Here is a 25,624-nt window from a genome sequence, read left to right as displayed (position 1 = left end):
GTTATATGTATGATATGATTTAATTAAGAAAAATTATATATATATATATATATATATATATATATATATATATATATATATACCATTGACCTCTTTTCCATTTGGAAAACACAATTCAAACTTCACCTCTTCAACATTTGCTCTCTCTCTCTCTCTTCCAAAATCAATGGGAGAATACACAGGTGTCCGCTGCCACCGAGAAGAAGAAGAAGTAGAAGAAGAGGAAGAAGAAGAGGCACTCTCTCTTTGCGACCTTCCACTAGAAGATGACAATAGAGAAATGATTTCAAATATGTCCACCCACAGTCGAAGAACATCCTCAGAGCCGTCTGAATTCTTCGAGTTCTTCAGCGACCTCAGCTCCGAGATGTGCTCAGCTGATGACGTCATCTTCTGCGGCAAGCTTGTACCCTTAAATAAAGACCTCTCCCCTCCAATCCAAACCCTCAAAACTCACCCTCATCAAGACAAACGGCGCAATTCCTTTTGCCGCCGATCTGAGTCTCTTTCTGGGTTGCATAGCTCTGTTTCTCGTTCAAATAGTATCAATGCTACCAAACTCATGATGAGAAATAGTCGCTCTCTTGATTACCGTAAACTTGAGAGGTTTTCCACCTCTAGAACTTCACCGGAATCCTATAAAACTATTGACCGGAACTCCTCCGTAAGAAGTATTGGAAAAGTTGATGGAATGGTTAAAAAGGCGGCGAAGCCAAGATGGTACGTGCTTATGTTTGGAGTGGTGAAGCCTCCTACAGAGATGGAGCTAAGAGATATAAAAAGCCGTCAGGTTCGACGGAATTCTTCAACTATGATGTTTCCGCCACCTCTTTCCGATACCGTGAAGAAGCCTCCGGTTGGCAAGGGCTCTAGTAAGCTTCTCAGAGTATTGAGCTGCAGGGATCACGCCAGCGTTGCAGTAACGACGTCGTTTTACATACCCCCGGCATAAAAGACACAGTTGGTAGTTTTTTCTTTTGTTTTTTTTTTTTGATAAACAAGCACTTTATGGGGAAAAACAATACACATTGAAGGGTATTGGACATGTTCTATGAAGAAAAGAAGATGCCGAAAGAGACAATTCTGCTGCAAGATAAAACTAGATATGCAATCCGATCAGTGATCACCAGGGAGGCTCTTCGTGATATCAGAATCACCTGGGTCAATATTTCTCAAGCAAGAAAACACGGAAATACTTGCCACTAGCAGTTTCCAAGTTAATATTGTTTCCATTGTAATGGTCGACGCCGACCTTTGCAAGCATGTCATATTACTCAATCTCCGATTTTCTGAGCGGTGGGCAATTGTTTGAAATTATAATAGGTTTGCCTTCAGAATTCCTGAGAGAGCGAAGCACGGTTTTGTAGCAGAGAGTGAAATTTCCGCTCTTCATCACCAGAGCGAGCTTGTTGTTGATGCTCTCATGGGTCTTTTTAGCTTTCTTGCCAACAGCTAGCCATTTTCGCAGTGGATTAAAGCTGATATCTTTGAGTTGATTAGGGATTTGCTTCAGTGGGAGTCCCGCCGCCGAAACCCCACAATTCTAGGCTGCCGTATAACTACTCGCGGTTGAGACACAGTTGATAGTTGTCACGTGCCATGGACGTGCGCGCATGTGATTTTATGGACAATCTTGTCCCTATAAGAGTTTGATGGTGGCTTGAAGTCAGAGGGGTAAATAGGTCAGAAAGTAGATATTTTATTATAGATTGAAAGGGTAAAAAAGACAAAATATTGCTTCGACCTAGAAGGGAGGATGATAGGGTACACCGACGGAACATGGCTTATAATGTTCCCCTTTAGTGGATGAAAATTAAAATTTTTTAATATATATTTTATTTAATTTGTTGTGTGGTTAGTTGGCCATGGCATTGAATGCTGATCACAAGGATGTCAATATTGACATAAAATTCCATGTTTATTTCTTTATTAATAATATAATTATTAATTTTTTTTTAGAATTGTATTAATTATATTTTATAATAAAAAAATTATATATTATAATTAATTATGTGTTTTGCCTCTTTATTTTTGGAGTTGGTGAAGTATAAGGAAATCCGGCCATAATATGATAAATAAACTTTACCATAAAATAGTTTTATATCAAACTTTGTTTTATTGAACATTCAAAATTGTCTTGTTGGAGGATAAGAGATGTGACGAAATTTTCTCATAAAATTGTTTTTTTTTTACTAGAAAATTGTTTCATTTTGGTACAATTCTAATGGGACATTTGATATTACGCATAAATGTTTTATTTTGGATTTGGCTTTTACACCTTTTAGGTAGAAGAGATGATTAGACGCAACACCTTTTACTTATATAGAAAGTAAAAGATTATATTTAATAAAATAATTACTGAATATATTATATTATTAAGTTATTATGGAGGTGTTAGGCTTATGTTATAAAAATTAATGGCTTATAAATATTTAAAATTTTAAGTAATTATATATATAATTAAAGTATATATAAGTGGTTGATAAATAATTAATGTATTTAATAAAAAATAATTTATAAATATATTATTATTAAAATAATTAAAAAATATTAAATAAAATTTATGATAAAATTTTAAAAATTAAATGAAAATAATTAAAATATTTTATCAAACTCAAATTGGGTCTTCAACTTATTTTTTTTTAGTTTTTAAGCATAATTTATAAAGTAAAAAATTATTATAAATAAATATGTTAGTATATTTTTAAGGCTTATAAGTTGATTTAATAAGTTTAAATTAAGATAAAAGTCTTTTATGATTCATTTAAGTCGAAGACAATGCTATATAAAAAGGAAAATTTCTTTATAATCATTAAAAAGTTAAAAACTTTAACTCAGTTAATTGTCTATAACAAGAGTAGAACCAAAAATTTATCTGAGAGTAAAAAATAATTATTAAAAAGAAATTAAATAAAATCTTAATAAAACTATAGAGATTAAAATAAAAATATAAAATATTAAAATTAAATAATATGAAAAATATGAATAAAATTTACGTAGAAGCTAAAATATATATAAAAATATTGGTGGGCAAACAATAATTTTTTAAAAAATACACTAAAATTTATATAAAAATTTTTAATTTTAAAAATTTTGAGAGGTAAATAATAATTTTTTGAAAAAATAAATTGAAATTTATGGATGCAATTTTAATTTTAAAAACTTTTGGAGGCTATAGTCCTCTGGTCATTGAATGGTTCCACTCTTAATTTCCATGATTGTGAGGTCTTTAGCTCAAATTTTAGTTAGAGCTTACTATACCCAAAAGAAAAAAATTAATGACATTGCCATTGTTGAATTAATGTGAAGAGCATAAGAATGATCCCCATTAATTTGTCAATTATACAAGAGAGAGCCATATCCTAAGATGACAAAGATAAGGACCTCTTTCATATTCTTATTAGAAGTTTGCATATGGCATATATAAAAATAAGGTGCTTTCTCAATAAAAACGTTTTCTTTTGGATTCATGCCTTACTTATTAATTGATATCAAATTATTAAGAAGTTTGATTCTATAATATTCTGGTATTAAAAAAAAAAAATTAGCTGAGTTATTTCTAGTGAAAAAATGAGCTGTTTGATCTTTGATTAAAAAAATATATATTAAAGATGCTGTTGGCATTAAAAACACAAAATTTATTTTTCTTTAAAATAAGATTTTTTGATAATTTAAAGCATGAATCATTCAAGAAAAATTGATGAATGATATTGAAGGCATTTTTAGTATTAAAATTTTTAATTTTATTTAAAAATATAATTGAAGATTTTAATATTTAAATAAGTAAATTTAAATTAATAAAGTGAAAACATGTAAACAAGAAAAAGGAAGTAAAACATATAAGCAATTCTACATAGGCCATTGTTCGGTAATATTTACTGTTTTAATAGTTGTTAGCTGTTTTAATAGTTATCAATTATTTTACTGGCAATAAGATGTTATATATTAGTTATTAGTGATTAGCTGCTTATATAGATGTTAAAGTAAAAATGTTCAGTAAAAATAGCATTAAATATAAAAATAATGATAAAATTTTATTGACTTTAGTTAAACGCTCTCTCAACCTATAAAAGATAGAAGGGATAATTTTTCATTAATCACTCTCTCAACCTGTAAAAGTCAGTAGGGATAATTTTTCATTAATCACTCTCTCAACTAGTAAAAGTCAATATAAACACTATTACCGAACAGTATAAATAAGAAAAATAGTATTTTGACTATAATAAAAACGTTAAACGCTACCTTAAAAATTGTTAGCGAACAGATCATAAGATGCTAAACCAATAAATTTAAAATATATAGATGAAAGTAAGTCCGGTAAATATGAAAGTGGACTCTAGTAATAAATACTATCAAATACTCTCTCCGTTTCATTTCAAGTGATATTTTTTCAAAAATTTTTTTCTTATTTTACTTGTTATTTTAGAAGATTAAGGAAGCATTAATTTTTTTTTTAACTTTATTCATTTCTATGCTATCCTCACACATTTATCTATTCCTTATCACCTTTCTCTATTTTAATTAAATATAAAGATAATTTAATCAATTATTAATATTTTTTTATAAAAAAAACTTTAAAAAACATGGAGGGAGTAATTTTTTTAAAGTAACTATAAATATCCACGTGTTAAATAATTAATGGGTCGAGTGTCACCATATAATCTCTCAAAAAACACACCCTAGCGCTTAGTATATGTCAAATATTACTTTCTTGATATTGGCCCATGAATTAAACACCCTAATTAATTAAGTGGAGAATAAATATACTTGGTAACAATGATCAAATAAATAAATTATCTAAATTATAAAAATTTTTTTCTTAATTTAATTAAATTACCATTTATCTCACTTAATTAAAAGAGAGAATGTGATAAGATGAGTCATAAAAAATTGTAAAAATAATTATTTTCATTACTAGAAATAAGATAAAATTTTTTAAAAAATATTAATTAATACACTTTAATATTCTTAAAATAATAAATAATTTTAGACAACATAATTTTTAAAAAGTAATAGATAAAAGTAGATAGAGGTTGTAAGTTATATTGCTGCATTTGTAGTCATAATTAAGCTATCTATAATAATAAGTAAAAATGAAAGAAAAAATTTTCAAATTTGATAAGTATTTTTAATATGATCCCTAAAAAAATAATTTGGTGTAATTAAGGACTTAAACAAATGGATAATTAACCACTGTTTGATTACCTCAATAATTGCCAGTGCTTAATTAGAACTTTGATGGTATCATTAGAGAAAGTCATAAAGATGATCAAACTTTCCCAAAGTATAGGGTTAACAGGGGACAAAAATGTAACAAGTGGAGTATGCAAAAAATTGCCTTACTGTATATCTAAATCTAATTAATGATAATAATAATAATAAAATCTTTTAAAAATATATTGTTTAATAATTTTACAATTTAAATATATTGCTATATAACTAGAATAAAATTATTTGGATATACTATATGAGAACTTGCTCAAAACTTGTTTTATTTTAATAAATTGAGTTGTTAATTTATATTATCTCTATTTATAATTTTTAAATTTAGTATTCCTCAAAGAATATTTAAACTGCTATTTTGATTAATAAAATTCTTTAAAATTTTAATAACGATCAATGATAAGCAGAAATTTTAATTAAAAGGCCATTTAAAATTATATATATATATATATATTATTGCAAAAAATCAATAAATTAACACAATATATTGCAAGATAAAAAAAAAATTATATCTATTTTTTTATATATAATACATAATATAAATATCTATACGTTGGAATTACATATTCCAAATCTGGAAAATATAAAAACTAAAGGGTGAATATAAGTGAATAGATTGCAATGTTGACTTGACTAATCATTTTGATATATAAAGTAATTTAATCACTTATATAAGTTCAAAAGATTAAAAATAAACTAATACATAATTTGACCAATACTCTTTTTAAATTTAACAGTTTAATCACTAAGCTATTTATTAAGAATTAAGATTACAATTTGAATTTAGACAAAAAAAAAATTAATAAATATATTTTTGTCATTTTTAATAATCCCAACTTTTGGAAATTCCCAAAAATATAGTCTTGAAGCACAAGTTGGAGTTCAACTTATATAATACTCTTTAATTTATCTTTTAAAAGGGTTTGAATAATGGTAATAGTAATAAAACTAAAGCCATATTATGATGGTTTGGGGCCTATTATTGCTTGCTTCTACTCATTCTTAATAGCCATGCGAAACAAATACATTTTTATTTTTTAATCCCATTCCCTAAATCATTACACTAAATATAATGTTGTCAACAATAATTATAATGCTGGAATTATGACTCTGCTAATGGAAACAACACAAAACAAATACCCTATGCTAACATACTTTCCAAGGAATTTTTAATATGAGAAAATGAAGGAATTTTTTTTTTCATGGCGTTTATAATTTTATTAAAATTATAGTAATTTTTCAGTTAGATCCAATTATATAAAAGAAAATATAGTAATTTGTTTCAATTTCAAAAATAATTTGCAATTCTATTTAGTGGGATTATATATTTGGGTCTAAAATTTTTTTTTAAAGTAATGTTTTAATAATAATCATATGAATTCATAATTTAAAATAATATTTTTATTTCATTCAGCTATTATGTAAGCAATGTTTAACTTCAATTTTCAATATGATTAAATAAATTTAAAATTAAAAAAAATTGACATAACTATAAAAATTTTAAATAATTGACTTTTTTTTAATCAAAGGCTGACAAATAGTCCTTTGAAATTTGATGATTTGTATCTTTCCCTTGAATTAAATTGTCATTAAATGGATTGATTTGAGACATGAGAGTAAGCTTTGGATTCAATAGCAGAAAATTGTAATGGGCAGTACTTTTGTTGAATTATTCAAGGTCTTAGTCCTTTTCAACGAAACATTCAACGCAAATTAGCATTTCAATTTCTAAAAAAAGGGGAAAAAAAACTTCCCTTAAATCTATGACTCAATAATATTTTACAGAAAATATATTTTATTAATTAAAAAATAAATATAAATTTAAAGTTGTGTTATTATATTTTTACATAAGCAAATTCAATCTAAATCACATATATAAAAATAAATATATTAGTTTGACCGATTGATAAAAGGTACACTTGGTGATGATTTACGAGTCCAATCTAATAATCTTATTAGAGCAAAAATTTACAACTCATACTGCAATCCAATTCAAATAAACAAAAGACACATCCAAATATTTTATGAACAAATCCTCAATTAGAAAAAATAACTCTATAAAAATATGATAAATAAAACAAATCCTTACTAAAAAGATACAAATAACTTAACAAAAATATATATGACTCAATAAATTATTAAGTCTATTATTATAGTCCACAATTTATTATTAAACATATGCCAACATAAAAAGACCTTTTATACTTACGGATGAGAAAAAAAAAAAAAAACTCGAATTGAATGTATATTTATTAATAATTTGTATATATTTTTTTGAATTTTATTATATAGGATGTGTTCAGTAATATTAATTATTTTAATAGCCGTTAATTATTATAGTAGCTATCAAATATTTTATTAACTATTAGATATTAGCTTATAGCGATTTAGAAGAGTCCGATAAAACTAATTATTAATCAGCTATTAAATGTAAAAATAGTGGTATTATCTTTCATTCTAGTAGTTGTTAACTGTTTTAGTAGCTATCAGCTATTTTACTAGCTATTAATTGTTAAATATTAGCTGTTAGTGGTTAGCTATTATATAATTGTTAAAGCAGAAGTGTTCAGTAAAAATATCTGTTAGATTAGCTGTTAAATATAAAAACAGTGATATAATCTTGTTAACTTTAGATAAAATACATATTTAATCTCTAAAATTTAAGAGGGGCAACTTTTCAAGAGTTACTCTTTTAACTTTTACATCTTAATATAAATATTATGTCATCTAACAGTGTAAATAAAGAGAAATAATATTTTAATTATAGTCAAAATAATAAATATTACTTTAAAAATTATTGTCAAATAAGGCCTAAAAGTTCAGAGTAAGTTTTATAAATCACTATTAGTATAAATAATACCTTACTTTTTTTTGAACTACAAATACTATCATACCGAATAATATAAATAATATTTTAATTAAATATAAAATATTAAACGCTATTTTAAAAATTATCACAAAGGCAAAAATCATAGGCACCGTTTTGTCGGGCAATAATGGCATAGTAGACTTGAAGAAGTAAGAAAGTATGCATTCAATAATGAGAAGGAAGATTATTTCCAAAGCTAATTAATGAATACATCAAAATCAAATGGACTGCTAAAATACGCAACTAATGACATAATTGACTCTTAATTAGAATCTTATAGTTTCTTTCAACTTCATTTATATATATAGAGTTAATCATGCTCTCTAAACTTGAACTACAAGAGAGAGTTTATAGTAAAAAGAACTCTTGATGGCTCTTTGCCTCCTTAATTAGTTCTTCAATTGTCAATATTAATTTAGCATATATACAAATCATTGTTGGTGCTTCTACCCTAACTTTACTTTTAATTTTTTTAATTAATTATAGGATTTTTTTCAATGCATAAAAAATTGTAATTGATCAAATAATTTTTTTTTACACAGATAAAATAAATTTTATTTTGTTCAAAATTTAAATTATGATAAAATTTTCCCAAGAATCATATATAGAAATTGTATGTAATAAATAGAACTCGTTTTGCTATTTTCACTCTCGCTCTCGCCTTGTTAGAAATTAAATTGAAATTAAAAATATATAGTTTATTTTTTAATTTTGTATAAATCATTAAAAATATTTGCGTTTCAACTTTTTGGTTGTGCTTTTATTATTGTCGACCAGTCAGCTCGACTAGTCTGCTGGTCGAGCACTAGACGATAATATTTAGGAAAAATTATTATTTATTATTTATATTTTATTAAAATTAATTATTTAATTTTATTATTTTAAAAAATTTATTATTTAGTTTCTTTATTTTTAATCAATTAAATTATTTAATTTTTTTAATAATTAAAAATTTTAATGTCAATCAAAATATAATTTGATTATTATATTTTAGTAAAATTAATTAGTCTATCCTTATATTTAGAAAAACTCACTAGTTAATTTATATAATTTTATTTTATTAACTCTTTAGTCAATTTGATTACTTTTTATACCCAACTTACCCTAATTTTCTCTTCGTCTTTTTTCTTTTACCTTCCTTTATTTTTCTATCACCATGTTTGATTCTTCCCATTTGCTCTCACACTTTTTTATTCTCATTTTCTCGCTATTTTTTTTCTTTTAATAGAAAATAGTACAAGCTGTCTATGTAAAATGGTTAATCAATTTCTTAAGATTTTTAAGTAATTAAGACGATAATCCAAGAAAATATTTTTCAATAGAGAAAAACATAAAAAAGATGTCTAGAGAATTAAAAAAAAATATTTGAATTATTTAAAAAATACAAATTCAGATTTAGTCTATATATAATAAAATTTTCATTTTCATCTAAGAATATATTTTTTAAAATATTATATTTTTCAAGTTACAAAGATCAACTAATTATTTTTATTAAAATAGATAAATTAAGTAGTAATATTTTTTAAAATGTAAATACTAAATAATTTATTTCACAAAAGTAAATAAACTAAATAATAGTTTGATTGTCAATTACAAATAGAAATTTTGATTGAGGAACTAAAGAATTTAATAAAAGTAAAATGTATTGACCAGTGTATTTTTTAAAATATAGGAATTAAATAATTTATTTCATTAAAATATATACATTAAATAATAATTTTTTCTAATAATTATTTTTGAAAAAATAATATTATAAATTAATTTTATAGTGTCAAATATAAAATAATTATGAATCATTTTAGACCATTTGGGTTACTTTAAATTACGAATATTTTTAAATTTTTTTTGGGTGACTTCACGACGAATTAATTAAATAGATTTTGATTATCCATCCAAGTTGTTATAAAAAAAAAAATAATTTATGTTAAACTGAAAGTAATTTGCAAATTGCGGATTTTTTTTTTTCTCAAACTATTTTTTTTAAATTAATTTTATTCATATAACTTTCGAGTTACATTGAGACAATTTAAATTAGTCTGTTTTGAATCTAATTATATAAATCATTGAATTTGAATTTACCCTTAATTTTATCACATTTTATACAGATTAAATAAATTTTGAATAACTTCAAAATAAAATAATTCAAATTAAATTAATGTTCGAATCAAAATTTACCACCTTCTATATATAATTTTTTTTTCTTTAACAAGTTTCTACATATAATTTTCTTTTAAATAAAAAAATTATTAATTTATTAATAAACATCATAACATAAATATAACATAAGAAAAAAAAAATATAAAATTAAAAATTAAAAATTTCTATTCATAGATGATCTAAATAACAATTTTCTTAATAATAGCACGTCATTTTTTATCTTAAACAATTAAAAAAACTTTTACAACATTATTCTTTTAAAAATTTGCTGTTTTTGTAGTCACATAAATCAAAAAATATTAATGAAGGAATAGACCATTTTACCTAACTTTTTTGATAAAAAATTATTATTTATATTAAAAAATTTAAAATTTTTAATTAAAAAGAGTTAAGAATTTATGTTATATTTTAAATTATTAAAGAGCTCATTAAAAAACAAATTGAAACCCAAAGTACTTAATTATTACCTCAATAATTGCCAGTACTTAATTAGAACTTTGATGGTATCATTAGAGAAAGTCGTAAAGATTATCAAACTTTCACAAAGTAGAAGGTTAACAGTGGACAAAAACGTAACAAGTGGAGTATGCAAAAAATTGCCTTACTGTTTATCTAAATTTATTTAATAATAATAAAATCTTTCAAAAAAATATTATTTAATAATTCTACTATTTGAATATATTGCTATATAACTAGAAAAAATTATTTGGATATACTATATGAGAACTTGCTCAAAACCTGTTTTATTTTAATAAATTGAGTTGTTAATTTATATAATCTCTATTTATAACTTTTAAAATTTCGTATTCCTCAAAGAATATTTAAATTGCTATTTTCATTAATAAAATTCTTTAAAATTTGAATAATGATCAATGATAAGCAGAAATTTTGATTAAAAGGCCATTTATATATATATATTATTGCAAAAAATCAATAAATTAACACAATATATTACAAGATAAAAAAAGTTATATTCATTTTTTTATATATAATATATAATATAAATATGTATATGTTGGGATTACATATCTCACATCCAAAAATTATAAAAAATAAAGTGTGAATATAATGAAATAGATTACAATATTAATTTGACTAGTCGTTTTAATATGCAAAATAACTTAATAACTCGTATAAGTTCATATTAAAAATAAACTAATATATAATTTGTTCAACATTCTCTCCAAATCACTAAACCATTTATTAAGAATTAAGATTAGAAATTAAATTTAAATTAAAAAATAATTTTTATTAATAAATATATTATTATCATTTTTAATAAACCCAACTTTTTAAAATTCCAAAAAATAAGGTCTTGAAACACTAGTTGGGGCTCAAACTTATATAATACTATTTAATTTATCTTTTAAAAGGGTTTGAATAATAGTAATAATAATAAAACTAAAGCCATATTATGATAGCTTGGTGCCTATTATTGCTTTCTTCTACTCATTCTTAATAGCCATGCGAAACAAATACATTTTTATTTTTTGGTGTATGAAGCAAAGGATTAGAGAAGTGTGCCCATTCCCCAAATCATTACACTAAATATAATGTTGTCAATAATAATTATAATGCTGGAATTATGACTTTGCTAATGGAAACAACACAAAACAAATACCATATATGCTAACATACTCTTCAAGGAATTTATAATATGAGAAAATGAAGGAATTTTTTTTTTTCATGGTGCTTATAATTTTAGCTTATAATTTTATTAAAATTATAGTAATTTTTCAGTTAGATCCAATTATATAAAAAAATTATAGTAATTTTATTTCAATTTCAAAAATTATTTGCAATTCTATTTTAGTGGGATTATATATTTGGGTCTAAATTTTTTTTAAAGTAATGTTTTAATTATAATTATATGGATTTCATAATTTAAAATAATATTTTTGTTTCATTCAGCTATTATGTAAGCATTTTTTAACTTCAAATTTCAATATGATTAAATAAATTTAAAATTAAAAAAATTGACATAACTATAAAAATTTTAAATAATTGGCTGTTTTTTAATCAAAGATTGACAAATAGTCCTTTGAAATTTGATGATTTGGGTCTTTCCCTTGAATTAAATTGTCATTAAATGGATTGATTTGAGACGTGAGAGGATGCTTTCGGTTCAATAGCTGAAAGCAGTAATTTTGTTGATTTATTCAAGGTCTTGGTCCTTTTCAATGAAACATTCAACGCAAATTAGCATTTCAATTTCTAAAAAAAGGGGAAAAAACTTGCCTTAAATCTATGACTCAATAATATTTTAGAAAAAATATATTTTATTAATTAAAATATAAATATAAATTTAAAATACAAAACATTGTGTTATTATATTTTTACATAAATAAATTTAACATAAATCACATATATAAAAATAAATATAATAATTATTTTAATTTAAAGAGCATAATCGTATTAACAAATATTTAGTTTGAACAATTGATAAAAGGAATATTATACTTTGTGATGATTTACGCCCATTGTTTGATTCTATAGTATTTATACAAGTCCAATCTAATAATCTTATTAGGGTAAAAAATTACACCTCATATTGCAATCCAATTAAAAAAAAAATCCAAATATTTTATGAACAAATCCTCAGTTAGAAAAAACAACTCCATAAAAATATGATAAAATAAAACAAATCATTACCAAAAAGACACAAACAACTTAACAAAAATATATATGACTCAATAAATTATTAAGTCTATTATTATATTCTACAACCTATTATTAAACATATTACAACATAAATATATCTTTTATACTTACAAATGAGAAAAAAAAAAAAAACCTCAAATTGAGTTTATATTTATTAATAATTTATATATTTTCTTAAATTTTGTTATAAAAGATATGTTCAATAATATTAATTGTTTTAATAGTCGTTAGATGTTATAATAGCTATCAACTATTTTACTAACTATTAGATATTAATTATTTATATAATAATTTAGAAATGTCCAATAAAAATAATTATTGAATAGCTATTAAATGTAAAAATAGTGGTATCATCTTCTGTTATAGTAGCTACTAACTATTTTACTAGCCATTATCTATTAGATATTAATTGTTAGTAGTTAGCTATTCATATAATTATTAAAGCAGAAGTGTTCAGTAAAAATAGTTGTTAGATTAGTTGTTAAATATGAAAATAGTGATATAATCTTATTAACTTTAATCAAAATACTTATGCAATATCTAAAAGTTAGGAGGGATAAATTTTCATGAGCCACTCTCTCAATCTCTAAATATTAGTATAAATATTATTCCATCAAACAGTATAAATAAAAGAGGTAGTGTTTTAACTATAGTCAAAATAATAAACGCCGCTTTAAAAGTTGTTGTCAAACAGGGCCTAAAAGTCTCAACTTCTAAATATTAGTATAAATAATATTCCATCAAATAATATAAATAAGAGAGATAGTATTTTAACTATAGTCAACATAATAAATGCTGCTTTAAAAGTTATTGTTAAACAAGGCCTAAAAGTTAAAAAAGATAATATTTCATGAAAAATTACCTCAACCTCTAAATACTAGTGTAAAAATATCTCACTTTTTTTAAACTATAAATAATATTCTGCTTAATAGTATAAATAATATTTTAATTAAAATCAAAATATTAAACACTATTTTAAAAATCGTTCTCCTGAAAGGCAAAAATCTTAGACATGGTTTTGTCGGGCAATAATGGCATAGTAGACTTGAAGAAGTAAGAAAGTATGCATTCAATAATGAGAATGAAGGTTATTTCCAAAGCTAATTAATGGATACATCAAAATCAAATGGACTGCTAAAATACGCAACCAATGACACAATTGACTCTTAATTAACATCTTATATTCTTTCAATCTCCTTTATATATATATATAGAGAGAGAGAGAGAGAGAGAGAGTTAATCATGCTTTCTAAACTTGAACTACAAGAGAGAGTTTATAGTAAAAAGAACTCTTGATGGCCCTTTGCCTCCTTAATTAGTCTTCAATTGTCAATATTAACTTAGCATATATACAAATCATTATTGGTGCCTCTATCTTAACTTTACTTTTAAATTTTTTATTTAATTATAGAATTTTTTTCAATACATAAAAAATTGTAATTGATAAAATAATTTTTTTTACACAGATAAAATTTTTTTTATTAAATTATGATAAAATTTTCCCAAGAATCATATATATATAGAAATGGTATGTAATATGTAGAACTCGTTCTGCTATTTTCACCCTCGTCTTGTTAGAAATTAAATTGAAATTAAAAATATAGAGTTTATTTTTTTATTTTCTATAAATTATTAAAAATATTTTATATATTTTAAATATTATTAACTGATGTTTCAACTATTAATCATATTTTCTGAAGATTGTCAATCTTTATTATAATATAAAATATAATTTTAAAAATAAAAGCAAAATGAAAGTAGAGTGTAATTTATGCCCAAACTATTTCAACTCTCTTTATTGCCATATTTAATTCGCTCCATTTACACTTACACTATTTTCCTTCTTATTTTCTTGCTATTTTTTTCTTTCAATAGAAAATAGTACAGGCTATTTATATAAAATGGTTAATCAATTCCCTAAGATTTTCAAGTAATTAAGGCGATAATCCAACAAAACATTTTCCAATAAAGAAAAACATAAAAATGATGTATAGACAATTGAAAAAATATTTGAATAATTTTAAAAAATGTAAATTCATATTTATTTTTCGTACAATAAAATTTTCATTTTCATCTAAGAATATATTTTTTAAAATATTGTGTTTTTTAAGTTACAAAGATCAACTAATTATTTTTATTAAAATAGATGATTAAATAATAGTATTTTTTTAAAATATAGGTACCAAATAATTAATTTTACTAAAGTAAATAGACTAAATAATAGTTTGACTGCTAATTACAAATAGAAAATTTGATTGAGGAACTAAAGAATTTAACAAAAGTAAAATACATAGACTAAATAATATATTTTTCAAAATACAGAAATTAAATAATTCGTTCCATTAAAATACATGGACTAAATAATAATTTTTCTTACTATTTATTTTTTTAAAAATAATATTATAAGTTAATTTTATAGTGTCAAGTATAAAATAATTATGAATCATTTTAGACCATTTGGGTTATTTTAAATTACGAATATTTTAAATTTATTTCTTTTGGGTGACTTCATGACGAATTAATTAAATAGATTTTGATTATCCATCCAACTTGCTATAAAATAAAATAATTTATGTTAAACTGAAAGTAATTTACAAATTACGGAATATTTTTTTTCTCAATATATATATATATATATTAATTTTATTCATATAACTTTGGAGTTACATTGAGACAATTTAAATAGTCTGTTTTGAATCCGATTACATAAATCATTGAATTTACCCTTAATTTTATCACATTTTATACAGATTAAATAAACTTTGAATAACTTCAAAATAAAATAATTCAAATTAAATTAATTGTTGAAATCAAAATTTAACACATTCTATATGTAATTGTTTTTGTTTTCTTTAATAAACTTCTACACATAAAAAATTTATTAATTTATTAATAAGTGTCATAATATTAATATAATATAACTTATTATAAGAGAAAAAAAAAGTGAATATGAACTTTAAAAATTTTTATACAAAAATGATCTAAATAGAGAAAAATTATTTTTTGAATAATTATCCGTCATTTTTCATCTAAGACAATTAAAATTTTTTTTTTATAACACTATTCTTTTAGAAATTTGATGCATACATTTTGCATAGTCATTTAGGTCTAATTTCATAGCTATTTTATTCTATTATTAGTTATTTTTTTAGCTAATTTCATTAGTTAATTAGTTAGTTTTCCATAATTGTCAATTTTGGATTAATTTGTATCTTTTACTTTGTTTTGTAGGGAAAATGGTGTTTTTGAAGGACTGAAGAGAAATTTTGCCATTGAGGAGTGACTTCTACAGCCAAAGATGTCAAAAACAAGTTTTCAAGCTGAAATATGCATTGATCAAATTGTGCATAACTTGCCGCATAAGCTATGCAGATCTGCATAAGGAGAAAAATCACTATTCCAGAACCAACCGAAATGTGCATAAGGAGACTGCATAGCTTATGCACATTCTCGCCTCCCTTATGCACCTTCACGGAATTTTGCATAACCTATGCACCAAGTCATGCAGTTTCGCATAAGTGAACCAGATCGCTAAAATCGCATAAGGGACTGCATAACTTATGCAGTCCACTTATGCAGTCCCATAAAGAGTTCATTAATGAGCTGGCAGAAGATTCCCTCAGATAATTCCTCCTAGAATATACCATTTTAGGGCTCCATGTCAGAAAAATGCTATAAATAGTCTCATTTTCCCATTTTAGGGGAGGAGACAAGGAGCAGAAAAGGAAAGGACAGGAGAGGCAGAATTTGAAGAGTCACTTTCACCTTCCACACCATTTTCAACCAAGATTTGCAGATTTCTTTCTTCCCTTACATTTTTCTATATTTCTAGTATTTAATTTCTTATTCCTTAGCTTAGATTAAAGCTTTATTTCCATTTAAACTCAATATATCTTGTAAGCATTATGGATAGTGAGTAGTTTTACCTTTGATTCTGGAGTAAGGGTTGTAATATTTGAGATATTTTGTGGATTTTGATTGGGTAATCCATATTTTGTGGTCTTAATGAGTTTTATTCATTTCTTGTGTGCTTAATGACATGCTTAGTGTAGGATCCCATTAAGTAATGTTCTTAATCCATGGTTGAAGCACCGAAAGGAGAAGGCCTTGTGATAGATAATCAAGAAATTGGACTTAATTAACTTAGACCTAGAAATAGGCTAAGGATTAAGAGGATTCACATATTAATTAAAGAACTTAATGGGTCTTAATTAATTCTAAGTCCACGAAAGTAGGATTAGATTGATTAAGACACTCTTTGTCTCACTCGAAAGGGAGTTCAAAGGATTTAAGAATTAATCTCCTTAAAACCCATTAGTTTCACAAGATTGGATAACTAATTAAAAATCCCAAAATAGCTCGAATATGAAATCCCGAACTCCGGAATCGCCTTTTTATCATTGCTAATTTTCAATTGAATTTAATTGCTTGTCATTTTAGAATCTTGCCATATTTGAACTTGCTTATTTCAATTTGAAGCAATTTTAGTTTAATTAATACATTGATGAATAGAATATTAATTTTGCACATATAGATTTCACATTCTCAATACCCATCAATTCATTACTTTAATTTCAAAAAAATACTTCGATTTAGTCAACTTTTATATCAAAAATTCAATCATTAACTCAACTCCTCGTGGGAACGATATCTTTCTCAGATATTTGTACGACCCGTGCACTTGCGGTTGGGCCACATCAAGTTTTTGGCGCCGTTGCCGGGGAGTTGTTTGTTTAAGATTGAATTCTTGATTATTTTAATTGTCTATAGTTTTATTTTAGTTTTTGTTATCTTTTCATTTTGTGTTTGTTTGTTATTTTTCAGGTACTTTTAATCTTTTATGAGAAGAGCTAGAAGCACAAGTGACACATCCTTATTGTTTGATCCTGAAATTGAGAAATTTTGTAAGGCCAACAAGAAAGAAACCAGAAAAAGAAAAGAAGCTTTGAGAGAAATTGAATTAGAAACAGACATGGCTGATGAAAGAATTAGAATTGGTGGTAATATTGGAAATGATCGAAACAATGAAAATGAAGCCCAAGGTGAAGAAGTTGTTAATGCAAACGTGCCTAGGGGAAGTATGATGGATCATGCTTTTCCACGTTTTGATGACTTGAGAGAAAGTATAGCAAGACCAAGGATTGATGCAAATAGTTACAAGATGGATTTTGGAGTTCTTCAAATGATTCAAAATTCTCAATTTGGAGGACATCCTTCTGAAAATCCACACACACATCTGAAGAAGTTTGCTATGATTTGTGACATGCAAAAACAACCTGGAGTGTCTGATGATGCAGCAAGATTGAAGCTATTCCCATTCTCTTTGAAAGATAGAGCATTGGATTGGCTTGATTCTTTACCTCACAACTCCATTACAAATTGGGAGCAACTCACTGATGCATTTCTTGCACAATATTTTCCACCTGGAAAAACTCAAGAACTGAGGAATCAAATGACAGCTTTCAGACCAAGAGAGGATGAAACTCTTTATGAATCATGGATGAGATGGAAGGAATTAGAGAGACTATGCCCACATCATGCCATTCCGAAATGGATGATAAACCAGAATTTTTACACAAATGTCACTCCTGCAATTAGAGGGATTATTGATGCTCAAACAGGAGGAGAATTTATTATGAAGCATGAAGATGAAGCTTATGAGCTATTGGAGAAAATTGCAAAGAATACTCATCTTTGGAGTAGTCCAAGAGGACCAGCACCAACTCAAAGGAGGCAAGCTGCTAGAATGTATGATCTTGATCCATTCAATATGATTAATGCAAAGTTCGATGCACTTACAAATGTTTTGGCTAAGAAGATGGAAGATTTGAGTATGTTGGTTAGTTCATCATCATCATCTGGAAGTTCACAACAAGTGGCTTATGCAGAAGGAACTACCAGTTGTGGAGTAGATTATGGAGAACAAGCTGCATATGTTAGTAATTATGGAAACAAGCAAATGGGGAATTCTTATTCTCAAACTTATAATCCAAATTGGAGGAATCATCCCAACTTTTCATGGGGAAATCAGCAAAGTCAAGTTTCAAATCAGAATTTTCAACCACAACAAAGAAGAAGGAGTTCCATATCAAGAAAATAGGCAACCATTGCCTAATTTTCAGAAAAATATGAATCCTCCACCAAAACAAAGAAGAACAAAATTCCACCATCAAGCTTTATTGCAACAGATTCTTGCTAACCAAAATAAGTATGATGAGGAGATGAGAGAGATGAAAGCAAGGCTAGAACAGATGCAAACACATAATGAATCTTTGGAAAATCAGATTGCACAACAAGCATCTTCCTCAAGTGCCAAGTCTTTTGGAAAACTACCAAGTCAACCAGAAAACCCAAGAGAGCAGTGTCAAGCTATTACTTTAAGAAGTGGGAAAGTTGTAAATAATGAGAAGAGTGAAAAAAATGAGAAAAGTGAAAATAGTGAGAAGAGAGAAAATGAGAAAGAAATTGATGAGAGTGAAAAACAAGAGAGTGCAGAAAAAGGTAAAGAGGAGGTTGAAGAGAAAGAAGAGAAATATATACCTCCTGAGCCCTACAAGCCACAGCTTCCCTTTCCACAAAGATTTCAAAAAGCCAAGCTTGATAAGCAATTTGGGAAGTTCTTAGAGGTTTTGAAGAAGCTTTACATTAATGTGCCTTTTGTTGATGCTCTTTCACAAATGCCCTCTTATGCAAAATTCTTAAAAGAGATTCTCTCAAATAAGAGGAGACTTGAAGACCATGAAACTGTAGCTTTGACAGAAGAATGTAGTGCTATCCTCCAAAGGAAACTTCCTCCAAAGCTCAAGGATCCAGGGAGTTTTTCAATTCCATGCCACATTGGGGAATCATGTTCTACAAAAGCTTTATGTGATTTAGGGGCTAGTGTTAGCCTTATGTCCCTCTCCGTTTATGAAAAGCTCAATATGGGAGATCTTAAGCCAACCCACATTTCTCTTCAGTTAGCTGACAGATCAATCAAGTATCCTGAAGGGATTTTGGAGAATGTGCCTCTGAAGGTTGGAAAGTTCTATATACCTGTTGACTTTGTCATCTTGGACATGGAGGAGGATTCTAATATTCCAATTATCTTGGGGAGACCCTTTCTAGCTACAGCAGGAGCATTGATTGATGTTAAGAGAGAAAAGCTGACTCTTAGAGTTGGTGAAGAGCAATTGGTTTTGAACATTAATAACACTATGAAGAAGCATCATTCTGAAGCTGATACTTGTTTGAGAAATGATATTATTGATGAGCTGGTTGAAGAACATTTCAGAAAGAAATATCCAGAAGATCCACTTGAAAATTGTTTGGTTCATGGAGGAGGCATAGACTATGACAACCCTCACGTGGCTGCATATGCTCAACACTTAGAGGGTAGTCCACCATTTATTTCTGCTCCAGTTTTTCAACTCACACAAAAGGAAAAAGCCGAATTTAAGCAACCATCATTCAAGGAAGAAGATGCACCTAAGGTAGAACTTAAGCAACTTCCTTCTCAGCTCAGGTATGAATTTCTTGGCACTAATAACACTTATCCAGTAATTGTAAATGCAAACTTGAGTACCTTAGAGGCTGATAAGTTGTTAAGAGTGTTGAGGCAATTTAGGAAAGTTTTGGGATACACCATAGATGACATTAAGGGAATAAGCCCACACTTTTGCATGCACATAATCATTTTGGAAGAAAATTGTAAGCCATCTATTGAACATCAGAGGAGGTTGAACCCAAATATGAAAGAAGTTGTTAAAAAGGAAATTTTGAAGTTGCTTGATGCAGGGATCATATACCCTATCTCAGACAGTACTTGGGTGAGCCCAGTACATGTTGTTCCAAAAAAGGGTGGAATGACAGCAGTCAAAAATGAAAATAATGAATTAATTCCCACTAGAACGGTGACTAGTTGGCGAATGTGCATAGATTACAGAAAATTAAATGTTGCCACTAGAAAAGATCATTTTCCACTTCCCTTCATTGATCAGATGTTAGAAAGATTGGCTAGACATTCTTATTTTTGCTATTTAGATGGATACTCAGGTTTTTTTCAAATCCCTATCCATCCAAATGATCAAGAGAAAACCACTTTCACTTGTCCATATGGAACCTTTGCTTATAGGAGGATGCCATTTGGGTTGTGTAATGCACCAGCCACTTTTCAAAGGTGCATGATGGCAATCTTCTCAGATTTCATTGAAGACATAATGGAGGTTTTTATGGACGATTTTTCTGTTTATGGATCTTCATTTGACATATGCTTGGCTAACCTTTCTAAAGTTTTGCAGCGATGTGCAGATACTGACCTTGTGTTAAACTGGAAAAAGTGTCATTTAATGGTTCAGGAAGGGATAGTGCTTGGACATTTGGTGTCTAACAGAGGAATAGAGGTTGATAAAGCCAAGGTTGAAGTGATAGAGAAGATGGCTCCTCCTACCAATGTCAAAGGAATTCGAAGTTTCCTAGGACATGCCGGGTTCTACAGACGCTTTATCAAGGATTTTTCTAAAATAGCCAAACCTTTGTCTAATTTGTTAAGTAATGACACACCATTTGTATTTGACCAAGAGTGTTTGGATGCCTTTTGCGAGTTGAAGCAAGCTCTTATCATCGCACCAATCATGCAACCACCGATTGGAGCCTACCTTTTGAAATTATGTGTGATGCTAGCAACTATGCAATTGGGGTGTTTCTTGGTCAAAGAAAGGACAAAAAGGCTTATGCTATTTATTATGCTAGTAGAACACTGGATGAGGCTCAAACAAATTATGCAACAACTGAAAAGGAATTTTTAGCAATTGTCTTTGCATTAGAAAAATTCAAACCTTACATTATTGACTCAAAGGTGGTTATATTTTCAGATCATGCAGCCATCAGGTATTTGCTCCGTAAAAAGGAGGCTAAACCTAGGCTCATTAGGTGGATTCTGATGCTACAAGAGTTTGATTTGGAGATTAGAGATAAGAAGGGAGCTGAAAATGTAGTTGCTGATAATCTTAGTAGGTTGAAATTGGATGAAGAAGAATTGGATGAAATCCCTATTGATGAGTTTTTCTTGGATGAACAACTTTTCTCTCTTGTTGCTAAACTACCTTGGTATGCAGACTTTGTGAATTATCTATCTTGTGGAGTTTTACCCCTAGGTATGACATGGCAACAAAAGAAAAAGTTTTTGTATGAGGTGAAATTTTATAGATGGGATGATCCTTTACTATTTAAGAGATGCTGTGATGGTCTAATTAGAAGATGTATTCCTGAAGAGGAGATACAGAGTATTATGCATCATTGCCATGCTTCTGATTATGGAGGACATTTTGGAATCTCTAAAACAGCTAGTAAAATTTTGCAAGCTGGTTTCTTTTGGCCAAATCTTTTTAAGGATGTGAGGAAATTTGTGTTGGATTGTGATAAATGTCAAAGGAGTGGAAATTTGTCAAAAAGAGATCAAATGCCCCTAAATAATATTCTTGAAGTGGAATTATTTGATGTTTGGGGAATAGATTTTATGGGGCCATTCCCTCCTTCATATGGTAATAGATACATCTTAGTTGGGGTTGACTATGTGTCAAAGTGGGTGGAAGCCATTGCAACTCCAACTAATGATGCTAGAGTGGTAGTGAAATTCTTGAAGAAATTTGTCTTGAGCAGATTTGGAGCTCCTAGGGCTATAATTAGTGATGGGGGTTCCCATTTTTGTAATAAGCAATTTGAGAGCTTAATGAGGAAGTATGGTGTAGTGCACAAGATAGCTACCCCATACCATCCTCAAACTTCAGGACAAGTTGAAATTTCTAACAGAGAGCTCAAACATATCTTGGAGAAAACAGTGAACAATTCTCGGAAAGATTGGTCTATCAAACTAGATGATGCCTCATGGGCATATAGGACTGCCTACAAAACCCCTATAGGAACTACTCCCTTTAGGTTGGTGTATGGTAAGTCTTGTCATTTACCTGTGGAGCTAGAACATAGAGCATATTGGGCCATTCAGACCTTGAATTTTGATCTTAAGCAAGCTGGTAAGAAAAGATTATTACAACTTAATGAGCTTGAAGAACTAAGGATGGATGCTTATGAAAATGCCCGTATTTACAAAGAAAGAACTAAAGTTTGGCATAATAAGCATCTTAGGAAAAAGGAATTCAAAGAGGGTGATTTAGTTTTGTTGTTCAACTCTAGATTGAAATTGTTCCCTAGAAAACTTAAGTCAAGGTGGACTGGTCCATATAGAGTTTCTAAGGTTTTCCCTTATGGAGCAATTGAAGTTTGGAGTGAAAAATCTGGGAATTTTAAGGTCAATGGGCATAGATTGAAGCATTACATAACTGGAGACCCAACAAAGGGAGCAAGCTGTTATAAGCTCTCCAATCCCTCACCTCTTTTTCACTGAAATTCATGAAGAGTCCAGCTAAGGACTATAAATTAGCCCTCTTGGGAGGCATCCCAAGTCCTTTTATTTTTATTTTGCTGATTTACTTTTACTTTCATTACTTTTGTTTTTATCTTGAATCTCCCCAAATTCAATTTTTGACATTTGTTGAATTTTGTCCCTTGTAGATGTATTTCAATGGAGGAAGGTTGGTGAACTGCTGGGGAGTGACCCTTAACCTGAAATTATGTTCTTTAAATCTCCTACAAATTGATTGATTTTTGCTGCATAACCAGTGCAGGGTCTGCTACCTGGTTTATGCAGAGAGGAAAAATGAAATCTGCAGCAAGGAAAGGTCTGCAGCAGATGAATTATGTCCTTGGGTTGCTACCTGATTTATGCAGAGCAAAAAAATGACATTCTGCAGTAAAGAGGGTGTCTGCAGTAGATGGCTTATGTTCTTGGTGAGGTTGGGTGTGTAACTTTTAAGTAAATGTGCTTTTAATGTTAATATGGTGGTAAGTGAGCCATTTTTGCAGTTATGAGCTTATTTGGGTTGTGGGATTTAAGGTGGAAATGCTGCATTTTTTTTTGGCATGACTTGGGGAGTTCATCATTTGTGAATAGATACAACTTTATGCAGATTTTATTGAGTTTTAATGTGCTAAATGTTGATTTACAGATTTTGAGTGAAAATGGCATGGGTCACAAATGCCTTTTATGCAGGATCCATCTTCTACAAGCTTGTGTGATGCATTTTTGATGAACTTTGTATATATTGATGTGTTTTTGGTGAAAATTTCTCATGGTTTATGCTTCATGGAATTATATTTCTTCATTCTAAAGTATTTTTCACACTTGCAATTCATGTTCCATTGCAATCTTAATCTTGTTGAATTGTGCATAAGCAACTGCATAGCTTATGCAATCCTGCATAACCACAATTTTTACCATTTTCATCCCTGTTGCAAAGTGCATGAGAAGAGTGCATAGCTTATGCAACTCTGCATAGCCTAATTTTGTCAAATTTCATATCTTTAGAAACTTGCATAAGCAGAGTGCATGACCTATGCACATTTGCATAACTTCAAATTCCTCATTTTCTCTCTCTGTCGAAGTCTGCATAAGGAGGGTGCATAACTTATGCACTTCCACATGACCAAAAACTCTGAATCTCCAAACCTGCCGAGAGGTGCATAAGCAGAGTGCATAACTTATACACTTCTGCATGACCTCACACTCTGAGTCTCAAAACCCACCGAAGAGTGCATAAGCAGAGTGCATAGCTTATGCACTTCTGCATGACCACCAACCCAAATTCCAAAAGTTGCCGAAGTCTGCATGAGCAGCGTGCATGACCTATGCACTTCTGCATGACCCGATTCTCTGAAAAACCAAATCTGCCGAGAGGTGCATAAGGGGAGTGCATGACTTATGCACTCCCGCATAACTTCATTTCCCAAATTTTAAAAGCTGCCGAGAGGTGCATAAGGGGAGTGCATGACTTATGCACTCCCACATAACTTCATTTCCCAAATTTTAAAAGCTGCCGAGAGGTGCATAAGGGGAGTGCATGACTTATGCACTCCCGCATAACTTCACTTCCCAAATTTCAAAAGCTGCCGAGAGGTGCATAAGGGGAGTGCATAGCTTATGCACTTCCGCATGACATATTTTTCTGAACTTCAAAACAGGGCGAAACTTGCATAAGCTAGTGCATAAGCTATGCACATTCACTTTCCCCTTATGCAGTTTTTACAAAACCCGTTTAAATCAAACTTTTCTTTTCGGCAAATTTTTTTTTCTTTCCCACCTTCACCCCCCCGATATCCCTGTTCACTGTTCCCCTCTCACGATCCTCATTCCGGCATAACTCCTCCTCACTCCTTCTTCTCCATTTTGATTCTCACTACATTTGCCCTAATTCTCATTCTTCTTCAATTTTCTTCTTTTCACTCACCTCCTCCATTCTCACTATCGGGATCCCATGGAGTCGCCTCCCCATTCCCGTCCAGTTTCCCCTCTCCAGGTTTCGCCATTGTCCACGATACCTCCCAATCCCGATTCCCCTCCACAAGCGACACCCCCACCACCTCCCACAACCACGTACAAACGAAAAATCCAGTCGAAATCTGTGCGACCCATGTCCTCTGCCCCTCCTCTATCCAAACGCAAAGAACCACCCACCCCATTGTCGGAACCACCACCCAAAAAGCCAAAAACTCCAGCCTCCACACCCTCTTCCAGCAAAAAGACAATTTCAGTAGCTTCACAGGTATCGAAGCTACCTTGGCCTCTTCCTGATACAATTCAAAAAGCAGCTTTTAAGAGACTCAAGGATAGGAGGGTACAAC

The 25,624-nt window shown here is 28.4% G+C and overlaps 1 protein-coding gene, 1 non-coding gene and 1 pseudogene across 2 annotated transcripts; 1 reads left to right on the top strand and 2 right to left on the bottom strand.

Moving 5' to 3' along the window:
• The first annotated feature begins 64 nt into the window (after positions 1 to 64).
• On the top strand, positions 65 to 1,858 carry LOC110642843 (uncharacterized). Its single transcript, XM_021795021.2, has one exon. It carries the CDS (start codon positions 167 to 169, stop codon positions 950 to 952), a length of 786 nt encoding a protein of 261 aa, XP_021650713.2. The 5' UTR covers positions 65 to 166; the 3' UTR covers positions 953 to 1,858.
• Positions 1,117 to 25,309, bottom strand: LOC110642844 (60S ribosomal protein L30-like; annotated as a pseudogene).
• On the bottom strand, positions 18,348 to 18,454 carry LOC131175647 (small nucleolar RNA R71). The gene has a single exon (XR_009145840.1). It is a non-coding gene; the product is annotated as a small nucleolar RNA R71 (small nucleolar RNA).
• Positions 25,310 to 25,624: the final 315 nt, after the last annotated feature.

The sequence above is a fragment of the Hevea brasiliensis genome, chromosome 17, assembly GCF_030052815.1.
Source record: "Hevea brasiliensis isolate MT/VB/25A 57/8 chromosome 17, ASM3005281v1, whole genome shotgun sequence".
In the NCBI taxonomy this organism is placed as follows: Eukaryota; Viridiplantae; Streptophyta; class Magnoliopsida; order Malpighiales; family Euphorbiaceae; genus Hevea; species Hevea brasiliensis.
Note: the sequence above shows the minus strand (reverse complement) of the source record. Positions and strands in the feature narration are given on the sequence as shown.